This window comes from Hippocampus guttulatus, chromosome 11 (assembly GCF_054856545.1).
Source record: "Hippocampus guttulatus isolate MCC_2025c chromosome 11, RoL_Hgut_1.0, whole genome shotgun sequence".
Lineage (NCBI taxonomy): Eukaryota > Metazoa > Chordata > Actinopteri > Syngnathiformes > Syngnathidae > Hippocampus > Hippocampus guttulatus.
Genome location: NC_141271.1, coordinates 14,859,093 through 14,871,200, shown reverse-complemented (window position 1 = coordinate 14,871,200; position 12,108 = coordinate 14,859,093). Strand labels below are relative to the sequence as shown.

The 12,108-nt window shown below is 41.3% G+C and overlaps 1 protein-coding gene across 6 annotated transcripts in view; it reads right to left on the bottom strand.

The window, feature by feature from the left end:
* Positions 1-661: 661 nt before the first annotated feature.
* LOC147198278 (phospholipid-transporting ATPase IH-like) overlaps positions 662-12,108 on the bottom strand; it is a 34,528-nt gene continuing 23,081 nt past the window's right edge. For 3 of the 6 annotated variants that reach the window (XM_086123160.1, XM_086123164.1, XM_086123165.1), the window contains 11 exons: positions 11,904-12,084; positions 11,721-11,823; positions 10,492-10,637; positions 10,265-10,324; positions 9,901-10,028; positions 8,890-9,025; positions 8,417-8,440; positions 6,749-6,814; positions 6,491-6,594; positions 6,228-6,393; positions 662-3,922 (listed from right to left, as the gene is read on the bottom strand). In XM_086123160.1, coding sequence (XP_085979286.1) covers positions 3,695-3,922; positions 6,228-6,393; positions 6,491-6,594; positions 6,749-6,814; positions 8,417-8,440; positions 8,890-9,025; positions 9,901-10,028; positions 10,265-10,324; positions 10,492-10,637; positions 11,721-11,823; positions 11,904-12,084 — 1,342 coding nt within the window. In that variant the 3' untranslated portion in view covers positions 662-3,694. Of the gene's footprint in view, positions 3,923-5,075; positions 5,194-6,227; positions 6,394-6,490; positions 6,595-6,748; positions 6,815-8,416; positions 8,441-8,889; positions 9,026-9,900; positions 10,029-10,264; positions 10,325-10,491; positions 10,638-11,720; positions 11,824-11,903; positions 12,085-12,108 lie in introns of all 6 variants that reach the window. The other 3 variants (XM_086123162.1, XM_086123163.1, XM_086123161.1) reach the window with 3 other exon arrangements.

Here is a 12,108-nt window from a genome sequence, read left to right as displayed (position 1 = left end):
GCCTATCCCAGCTGTCTTCGGGCAGTAGGCGGGGGACACCCTGAATCGATAGCTTAATTGAAAGAAATGATAGCTTAGTTGACACAATTACTCGAGATTTGCACTTTACCCTATTTTGCCGATTACATGAGTGCTATGCAATGTCAATACATTGATGAAACAATGGGTAGACAGGACTAAGTAAACCATCTTAATGGCAGTCGAAAAGATACATACATACTTGAGCACACTTTTTTGCGATGTTTTTCTGTGGTGGATGCTTTTCTTCTGCGTTTTTTTTTTTTGTTGCTGAATTTAAACATTTAGTTGGTATTCGAAAACTTCCTTCGATTGCATCGCAAAGTAAACACGTTCAGTCGCGTGTATAATGACGTCACCATAGACACGGGATATGGTGTTTTTTTTAAGGTAAATGAAAATACATTTGGGACGTTTCGGCAAACTGTATTTAGATTATAAACATGTTGGCAAACTTTTTTTAGGCAAGTCATATTTATTGTGTCAAATTTGCAAATCAACAAGCACATTTTTGGTTCAGAATGAGTCGTGTTGAAAATGGACGGATTCCAACCAGATGTTGGTAGGTACTGAGACTACAATAAAGAGAAGTCAACTTAAATCCACCAGAATTAATAATAACAACAACAAAAAAAGTCAGAAGTGTCAACCATATCTTTATTCCAAGCAAAATCCCTCATTTGCTACAGACGGGCTTGCAAAGTAGTTAAGAGGAAAACCAAAAACCTTTTTTCTTCTTTTTTAAGAAAAACGTCTGAAAACCTGTTATATATAATAATACAAACAGTGCTGCACGGAAGGGTGTGCTGCCGCACGCACACGCACACAGGCGCGCACATCCACCCACCTCTGGCACACCTTTGTCATGCACGGAGATGTCAGCATTTTGAATGCCTGCTGCGCTTGTGCTGATGGACTTCAGAAGAAGCGGCCTTGACATTCAAGAAATAGGCTGGTGAGAAACAACCATTTGAGACGGAGGCCTGTTTGTTCCATTTTCAAGTTATTTGGTCACTTCACCCACTACAATCGTCTTAGAAAAATAACTTGTGAGGGAGTCTAACAGTATAAACCCCCCATGCCCGGAGCTGATGTACAACAGATCATTTTTGGGTGAACACAGATCTGTACCACAAAGTGCAGTGTGTGTACTGATAAATCTCGACTGAACCTTTTGGTAAACTTGAATCCACATTCGAACAGTTAAAATAGAATCTTCTTTCAGGGATATACAAAACTAGCAAAGGAAACATGCACAAAACATCCTAATCGACAACACTGGAACACCATATTAGTGAAAAGTAATGAAAGAAATTTGAAATATAGATTACTGTACACGAACAATGTTTCGCACCGGGTCATGGATTTTTTTTTTTTCTTCTTCATGCTTTCAAATTCGCAAGGGGATGAAAGCACAATGTTAGTGGAACTGGAAGTGAAAATATATAACTACTATTCCTCAAATGTCCAAAAATAAAGGAGAAATTCATTGTAGATGATAGCAATGTACCCTACTGGACCTCGTTTGGATTTTTCTTTATGAACTTCATGACAAACGTTCATGAAAGAACAATTAAATGTTGAAGTGGAAGTTAAAATTTAAAAAAAAACGTTGCCCTTTGAATACAAAGAAAGTAGTAGAAATGGATTGTAGACATCGACAATGTAGCCGCAGACAATAGGTTTTTTTTTCATGCTTTCCAAAGGGCAAGTAGATGAGAGCACAAATTAGTTACAGCGGGTAAATTACAGTTTCATCCACCCTTTGAGAAAAAAAAAAAAAAGGTTATAAAGTTGCAACAACCGAAGGTGAAAAGAGTTTTTGGCACACGTTGAAACCTCCAAACGCAATTTTAAAAATAAATCACAAAACGTGAACGTGTGGCGTACAACCAGATCCTGACTGGGTATCCAAAATTATGATCCCAATATTTAAGCAGAGGAGCATGTCAAATACTGGATACAATATGGCAACAGCACAGTGAGTGTCAATGAGGTCAGGGTGTTGAGTCCCAAAATCAAAACAGACTATGTGTGTCTCAGCTTGTATCAAATCTTTCCAATAAGAACTACTGTGTGTGCACGTGTGTGTGTGTGTGTATTAAATCGATACCCGTTGGTAGATGGTGATGCATATAAAAAATGAACTGTGTTCTTGAGAAGCAAAAGAGATTGAACCGGAATAAGCTACATTCGTCAGCTGGATAACATAAAGGACAAATCGGTTTGACATTCTGTTGGGTTGATTGTGATGTCGCCTATTCAAGTCTTCCTGCTGAGTACGATATACACCGTCAAGTGTCAAGTTACTGTACATCCATTCATGAGTTGTGACGGCCAACAAGACAGGGGAACAAGAGGAACACGTACTTGGCCATCTTTCAGACCCGACATTAGTTTTTGCATAACATACAAAGAGCGCGAAATCATTTCGGAAATAAAAGACGGTCACTTTAAGAGCATGTATAATCGTCAAGGTGCTACGAAGGAGTATTGGGGCCACAGCAACACGGAAAAAAGTCAGGATTTTATGATCATTAAGTGGTAGTATTACAAAAGTAAGTTTCTTTATGGAAAAAAAAGGAGACAAGGAGTCATAACTTTACTTTATGACTTAAAAAGGGTTGTAATCGTACACCCAAAAAGTCGTAACATGAGCGGTGTGGTGATTGCTAGCACTAAATGGCAATTCCCACAATGCAATGCAGGTTTGTCGAGGTCTGAGCGTCCCACGAGCATGCAAAAGACTGTTACTAAACCAAAGGAAGTGCTTATTTTTGTTTACGTAATTTTTTTTTCATAAACTGAATTTTTCATAAACTTGGTCATTTGAAAAGAGAGGTTCCGCTGTATTTATTGATTTTTTTGCAATGATATGATTTGATTCTCGTCACATGATTGTTGTTATTTTCTGTGGAACTTTTCGGTGTAGCCCTCATACTCCTCAGTGCCACGTGACCGACACGGTACAAGAAAAAAATTCGGCCCCGGGTACACATCACCATGCAGAGAGTTGAGAGACGCAAGGACACAGAGGCCAGATGGAATCGTGAATAGGTGTCCCATAAAAACTACCGTAAGCGGGCATGTATTGAATTAAGGCTGGGTGGCGACAATACTGCCTTCTCTCTTATTTTTTCCTGTCCCAGTAGGATGAGGTGTGTGTGGCGAGAGAGCGGGATTGGTTAATGTGTGTGTAAGGCTTTGTAATAATACGCCATTTCCTCTCTTTTTTTTAACACCTTTGGCTCCTAGCCTGCTGCTGTGTGGTTTACCTGTAAGGCAAAGGTGTGTCACGTAGAAAACAAACAGTGCAGGCATCTTCATGCACGCAGGCATACATACATACACACCTAAAGGGCCGAGCTGGACGACAGCCCTTACCTGGCCAGACCACATAGTGAACATACACATACAGTATATACTTAGAGATTTTGACACAAAATAATATGAAGACGTCATTGTACAAATAGGCTGGACTGTAACTTCCAATTGTTCTTTGACAATGCCGTCAGAAAAGCAAAAGAATGAACATGAGATGTTTGGACAATACTGTCAATGAACGGGTATTCACGAGCCCAGAAGTGCACACGGTGAGCTTTGTGTGTTGTATAAATTCTCACCCACACATCCCATGAGACTACATTCTGCAAACGCTCACCCTAAGGTTTGGGCTTCAGACTGATGTTTCTGGCCCCGGAGCATAGTAGGCAATCCCCGCCCCGGAAAGCCTGAACCGCAGGTCTGCCCTCCCCCCTTCTGCCAAGTGCGCCAAGAGTTTTTGCGGAAGGGGTTCGGAGGCACGGAGCGACAGCGTCTCCATGGCGCCGAGCTGCAGCTGAGAGGAGGCGACGCTTGCGCCTTTGTAGGAGTGGTGCGAGGACAACTTGGTCACGTCGCAATCCTATAGAGACAAACACGACACCATTTTGAAAACATAATCCAAATCAGAAAGACCTCTTCCCTGTAAGGTTCTCTCGATGCCAAAGTAGCGTTACTAATAGAAATACAAGTGCAAACGTCGAATCAGAAAGTTTTCAGTTTGTTATCATTGACGAATTTCATCAACAGTCATCATGATCATCCAAACTGCAGTTCCACTTGCAATTCCATCTTCCAACACCAGATAGCGTCACTGTTCCTCGTAGAACAAGAACGCTTTTATTGAAGGGAAATTTAAAAAATAGTGCAAGTTGTAAAAAAAAATAAAAAAATCCACCAATTAATTTTTTTAATGACGATGATGATGATGACAATTGGTGGAAGTGAAACCAAGTAAACAAATTTAAAAATTAAGTCACGCGCATTTAAAAGTTCACCGGTAAACATACTGCACAGAAATAAAATGTGTATGTATGTAACTTTCGGTTTCCAAGTTTCTATTCTTTTCCTCAAAAATATTCAAATTTTAGCATATTTTAATTCTGTACAACTGATGTACATGTCTGAATTAAGTAAATCCAAAGAACTAAAAGATTTTTTTTCAGTGTAGTAACATTTCAGACCTTGGAAATCAACAGGGAAGCAATAAAAGGGAAGCATGCATATAAATAGTCAACTGAAGGGATTCAGAGCAGAGGAACATTATATTATTCAGGTTTCCCAAACTTCGGCATGGTGTGGACTTCGATTTGTTCGCCAATTGCCATCAACTGATTCCCATCGATTGTGTGATATAGATCAATCATTCCCTAGTGTGCCATGACAGATCATCAGGGGTGCAATTTCACTTAATTTGTCAAAAAATGTATATTTATTCATTAAAATACTGTACAGGTATGTTCATTGATCTATACTAGGCAAAACAAATAAATGTTTTCCCATGCGATGGCATAAGTATATGTTCATGTTATGGTGGGGTATTTTGGGTCTGAAACTAAAAAAGTTTGGGAAGCCCTGCATTATACAATAATAGGCAGGCAAGGAGGAGGAATCAGCTGCACCTATCGCATTGCAATTAGGCGATGCTGGGAGACGGCGCAAAAGAGTGTGCTTTTTTTCTTTCTTTTTTTTTTTTCCAGCATGCATACAGGAGTTGAGGCCTTAAAAAGAGTCACCTGCGCTTCTTGCTCCTCCTTCGTCTGTTTGGCTCAATCAGAAACTCATTCTGCTGGATGACTGAGAAAGCATGAAGATGGTGGAGGGCTCCACGGTAAGGCACGGGCAAGGTGTGGACTGTTGGGTTACCATGGGTTGCGGGGGTGCACAGGGTGGCATTGGTGATGGTGAAGACATGGAGGGAGGAGGACAGGAATGAAATTTGCGTCAAAGGGAAGAATGGGGGGGGGGCGATAGTGGAGGGTGGAAATGTGATTATGGTGGTTCATTAGAAATGAAAAGAAGAAGCAGAGCAGGAAAAAGAATCTGTCAGTGCTTCCATTCATCGCCTGCCCCCAATTCATGATCCAGTGTGCTTCAAAGTAGGCTAAACTAGAGTGAGGAATTAGCAATAAGAAGTCACTGAATTCACAGTTTCTCTTTATATTTTAGTCAAGGGAATCTAATCGGTTCAAAGCAGCATGTCATTCTTCTCAAGTGGTCAGCTGGTCAATGTACATTTTCAGGAGAAATAAGATGTTGAGGCACTGGGATTTACGAGCTAGTAGCTAGCGGGCTAAGCATATGCCTTGATAAACATTTAAACTAGCAGATGAACTAGCTAACTATCAAAATGTATTTTAAGTGGAACAAAAAATATTATCAGTATAGAAAAAAAACATCTGCCAATTAAAATATTCACAAAAGCCACCAAGACGTTATCAATCAAGCTGCTAGAAAGCTACGCTAATTAGAGTCAGCTAAACTAGTAAGCAACTGAATTAGCCGCACATTAAAATTGTATTGTTTTTAAATAGGGAACTTTTTGTTAAATGAATAATTCATTTATGCAACAGAGCATTTTGTAAATGCCGGGACAGGAAAACCCTTGTCAATCAAAAATATTGACAAAAGCCATCAAGAAATCAATGAGCTAGCTCAAAGAAAGCTAAGTCTATGCTAATTAAAAACAGGGAAACCAGTTCCGACATATACAGTATAGATAGATAGATAGATAGATTTTAATTATTTTTAGAAGGAGAAAATGCATGCTGCCCCCTGGACGTTACTTTGCCCATGGCTGGATTAGCTATTTTAAGTCTCTACGACAATACAATTTTACTCTCGAGGGAAACAGTGATAGATCAACATCCATTTCTTCAAGGTCTCACCTGAGCACGCTCTGTAGCTGTGGGGCACATAGCCCTGCAGAGGACCTTCTTGATGACATCAGGAAGCAGACTGACTGTGATAAGCAGGATGATGCTAAGCCAGGCCGGCCCGCTGGACAACATTTGCATGAAGACATAATACATCCTCTGGTAGTTGAGAAAGGGCCTATGCAACGTGAAGAGACGGATGAGCTTCAATTTTTGAATGATGCACGGATTGATGTTGTAGTTGTTGGAGCATAAAAATACGAATCAAACTTTACCAAATGATGCCACCCCAGAGAAGAGAGAAGATCACGTAGAAAAGTAGAGAGCCCCAGATGACAAAATGATTGATCCATGTCCAGTGGTGCGTGTCCAAGGCGAGCTAGACAAACACAACATATACAGTGTGTCCTGTAATCACTCTCGAAATTATCTGTATCAATCGCTTTGCCTTCAGGCACAACGGTCGTGTGCAGTCTATCATCCACTTTTCATAAGCAGAACATTGAAAGTGCAGCCGTGATAGGATACAATACCTTAAGTGTCACGGTGAACACCAGCACTGTGAAAACAAGAGTCCCAAAGGTCCAGTTGCCAAACATCTGCAAAAGAAAAGGAGGGAGAAGACAATTGGTTTGACAATTGAGCACATGACTCAATTCCAATGATTGATTAGTGAAAAGTTTGTCTTTTCTTCCTACACATTAGTGACAATGATTAGAAGCTCAGTAAAAAATGGGGTAGGACCATTCATGTTTGGGTTAGCGTTATTATTTTATTACTTTGACATCTATACAGTGGGACCCGTCATTTCAATCGAAATGTTGTGGAAAAGGCCTCAAGAGTGGTGCAAACGTGATTCAAACCATCATCTTGACTAGCCTTCTTGTGTGCTTTAGTTTAGTTTGTCCTTTTTCTTTGGCTGTGTGTGTGTGTGTGTGTGTGTGTGTGTGCGTTGTGATACTCCACAAAAGGTACTGATGATGGCAAAGAGGAAAACGTTGTTGTTAATAGTAGAAACCAATATGGGCAGTGGTGCAACCCAGGAATGGAAAAAAATGAATCTGAAAAATATATGACTCAAAAGTCAAACCATCACCATGGGTGATATTGGCAGAATTGAGTCATCCACTGTGTTGGAGATTAGTCTGTGCTTTTTCTTTAGCTTTTTGATTTATGCTACCACAAAAAAAGGAACTGCTGTTGAAGCGTGAGGAAAGCCACAGAATCCCAAATTGAACCTATTGTGGCACAGGAATAAGATTAAGATATCCTTTATTTGTCCCGCAATGGGGAAATTACAAATAGATATGCAATAGGTGCAATATGAAGCCTATTGTTTTATTTTCCAATGTATTTATTGGTTTTGAAGTTTCATGAACAAAGCAGAACGTGAGAAAAAAATATCACACATCCACACACGCCCAATCATTCACACTCTGCAGAGTTGCACCATGTAATACATTTACCTGCAGTACATGTCCGTTCACATATGCATTTCCACACACATGAACTTTCCAGTTAAAATAATGTCGGTTACACACTGTACAAAAATCAATTTGACCAAGATATGGAAGATAAAAGAATAATGGCTAGCATGAAAATGACCACAGAAGCTTGCCAGGAAACTGCACGTATGAATTCCAAAGAGACCTATAAAAGACCACAAGGTGACCGTGTCTCTCGGAAAAAAACACCCTCATGTTCCCTTTGCATGAGGCACACTCACGGGGTGAGTAGATTTACTTTCAGTTTAATTTCACAGTGGTTATCTTCTGTTTCCAGTTCATAAAGGCTTTATGATGAAAACAGTTTGAATTGATTCACCGGACAGGTGGAAAATTTGTTTTGAAATGAGAACCACCAGGGGAGTCAATGGGTTCAAGATTAGAGGTTCCTCTGTCAAATGATATTTCTTCGTGCAGTCCTCGTGGCTAAGCAAAGATTATTTGTGCAACTGAACGGACACAAACAGACAAATACAAAGACACATTTTGACAAGGCAATGTCAGATCATATGCTGAGGTGTTATTCTATTTGCTACCACGTCAAAACACACGGATCATGTGAGGAAGCATCTAAGAGTTTCATGGAAGGATGGCGCACCGGGAAATGACACGCTGAAACGAAGATGGGACTGAAAACTAAAAAAGGGGGGTGTGAGCGCAAACAGTGGGGAGGAGGAGGACGACAGACAGGCTTACCATCTGCGTGTTGGTGGTCATGAGCTGGAGGAGGCGACAGAGGAAGAGGAGCAAAATAACGAGAGGAAGCAGAGAGAAAGGGGGAAGAAAAGAGAAAATAATTCAAGACAAAAAGGTCAAATGAATGAATGTTTCAACTGAAAAAAAAAGGAAGACCGAAGGCAATCAAAAAGCAAATACAAATTAATAATATAGAGAGATAGGCTACTGTCATATGAATGGAAATCTCCTGTCTATCTCGGCCCCTCTGCCGCACGGATAAGGCGTCGCTGTATTGTGAGAAATTCCCTACCTCAATCACAAATGGGTCAGAATGCAAAATAAATGACACATGTTCATATTAGTTATAATAAAGGAAATTGTCATGGTGTTTATTTCTTCAAATGGCTCTCAGTGATGAGGTCGGGCATCGAAGGCCATTTATGCAGGGAAATACGGTATTTCTAGACACCTTTGCTCTCGAAGAGGCTCACCTGGCCATTGCTGGTGAAGGTGGTGTTGTCAAACAGGAAGTAGGCACCGAAGAAGAAGACGACGGCGTCAAACACGCCCAGGCATGTCCAGTACAGGAAGACTGGCCAGCGGAGGAGGGAGTTCTTGGCGACGTCCCTGAGTTAAAGAAGGTTGTGGCATCAAAACTGGACAAATAGTTCACGAAAATGAAGTACAGCTGCACGATATGATGACATCCAATACCGAACTTACACTTAATACAGTGAAAATGCTCTACAACGAAACCTACATGGGTGAAAATATATGTGTATATGAAAATATATGTGAAAAAATTTTCATGCATGAAAGCCATTCCCACTTTTCTGCTCCCCCTATGACGAAAAGCCCCCCTGTTCCGTTATACGAAATCGTTTTCTCTGTTCTTGCCTCACGATGAGATTCACTACAACGAAAACAAGCCTTCCACAAAAGTCTAATTCATCCTCAGCACGCTACAGCGACCTTTGCTGCTTCGTTCGGAAACGCCAACAGCAACCACCAGACTGGTTTCCACATGCGCAGTAGTCCAGGAAGCATTTGTTATTGTTAGTTTCAGACGCAGCACGAACGTTACATTGCTAAAATGGCTACGAGACGGACCTTTGCAGACCAAGGAGTTAAGGAAAAAAAAACATTCACGCTTGAAGACAGGATAAAAGTAATAAAAATGAAAGATGGAGGAAGCAAAGTAAAAGACATTGTGCAAGAAATTGATGCATAATGTCGTACATTTTGCAATTTCTTTCCCGTTTTTTTCTTTCTACCCTGGCTATATGAAGTGTCAAATAAGTGGAATAAAAATAAAGAGTACACACATGTTTTTTTGTTGTTGTGTCTGTGTGTGTGTTTACATCTGAATTTGCTACAGTGAAAAGCCCCCTGTTGTGAAAAATTTCTTGCTGCAAACATGATTTCGTTGTAGAGGAGTTTCACTGTCCTGCCTTTACATAATTGACACTCTCAGGAACAAGATATTGTGGTTGTAGTTGCACCTGTACAAGGAGGGTTCTCGCTTAAGCGTTTCCATGGTGACGTGCTTCTCCACCAGACTGTAGAGGAGGATGGGCAGTGACGTGAAGCTGATGTTGTACAAGGTCAAATAGGCCGTGTCGTACAGAGGCTGCCGTGGGACAGAGCACAACACAGTTTAGTGCTCGGAAGGCTCTCATCATTTTCATGTAGCTGGGAGGTGCCATTTTGAACAGATGAGAGTCAGGAACCCAAAGAGCTCTCGGCTAAATTCATGCGCACATAACATCTGTTCGCTACATGATGAGCAAATTGCCAAGGCCATTAAAGGCTCATTTCTGGTAGTGCACCATGAACAGAGCTGACTTGACAAGTGAAATACTTTACCTGCTGGGAGAAGCCGCAGAAGAACTGGTACAGGAACTGGGGGAAGATGAAGCATACATTCTGCAAAGATTGAAAACAGTACGCATGAGGATCCACACATGTCTACGGTGTCCTAAAAAGCCAACTGAGTGGGAAGTGAAAAATGAGATGGACTGTCAAAAAATGACTCAGAGCTTGCTACGGATCACACCCACGCTGATCATCACGGCCGGTTTAAACTCGGCTACCTTGTAGAAGAAGTACTGGACGAGCTCGGCGATGCGAATGTAGTAGTAGTGGCCGTGAACCAGCAGCATTTTCTTCAAATGTTTGAATTTGGGGATGGCGTAGTCACTGTTCCTGGCAGCCTGGCGACCCTCTTTGCCCATTATCCCTACAAGGACACACATAAACCAGTGAATAATGATCCAAATGCACTTTATTTGCTTGTTTTTTACACTGTAGACTGAAATTATTTTGTACACCGACCAGGTAGGGCTGGACAATTTTATTTTTTTACCCCCGCTAAAAATTGCGATTGCGATGTACCGATAATATGCAATTCTTTTTTTCCAAGGTCCTTTTCAGTGATATATATCTTTTTTATTAACGAATATGCAATTGAATCATTTTTATGGCCACAATATCAGATCGATTATAGATTATACTTTGTGGAATATTAAGATGAAGGCAAATGAAGCCTTAATTATGAGAATGTTTCTTTCTCTGTTCCAATTACAGGTTTAAATTTACGAAATACTTTCTCATAAACTTTCACCATGAAAACATAATTCTGCCACACAAGTATGGCGTAAACATACTGTAACATGGCACGTGCTTAAGTGTAAGGAACGTAAGATTAGACCTGCGCATGTGACCGGAAGACAAGCGACTGCAGCAGGACGTCATCGATTACATAACGAGTAATGACGAGCAATAACCATTTTGGCTTTGTCTTCATTTTCATTCCTAAAATCGGAAGACACAATCCATGGCCACATACAGACATATTTATCGTCAAAATATGGGACAACTGAGGCAGGGCGCTTCCATTTTCAATTAATTTGACCGCAGGATGTGTTTAGGTTGATCACCGCTCGGCCGCGCCGGTGAGCAAAAACATCAATGACATGTCAATCGAAGTCAGCACTTTAATTTTACTTTACATTAGCGGCACACAGCAGACTGCCGTGGTGGCTCACACATGAAAGGTCGTCTATGAGCACAGACGCTCCTATTTATCAGCCACACATTTGCACATCGCGACGGCCGCCAAAAATCCACCACACACACACATTTTTTTTTCTTCTTAACTGACATTGGCAGAGTTATACATTAAACAATTTTTTTTGTGATTGCATTGCGCGGCTATGTAAAACTGCAATGAATAACACTGCGATCTCGATGTTTTTTTTAATTGCAAAATATTTTCTAGAACATCAGGTCTAGTAGTGTTAGAGGAGTAAAATGAGCTCACCGATGCCCACGTGTGCTTCTAAAATCATGCTGACATCATTGGCTCCATCGCCAACAGCCAGGGTAATCGGGCGCTCCTTGGAGGCCTTGATCAGCTTCACGATCTGATAAAGTGAATAATTCCACTGGCTCAAATACGCTGCCTGCCATATGACCCCGCGGTGTGCGTTTGGATGTCGCTTACCTGCGCCTTCTGCAGCGGCGCCATGCGACAGCACAGCACAGCGCTGCAGTTGCGACAGATCTCCAGGAAGATCTCGCGGTAGTTGCCGTGGCCGGCGCCGCCGTCCTGCTTGGGCGTGAGGACGGCCGACAGCGTGGCGCCGTCGATGATCAGACCGAAATCCAGGCAGTCGACAGACAACCTGAAGGGACATTTTAATATTAAT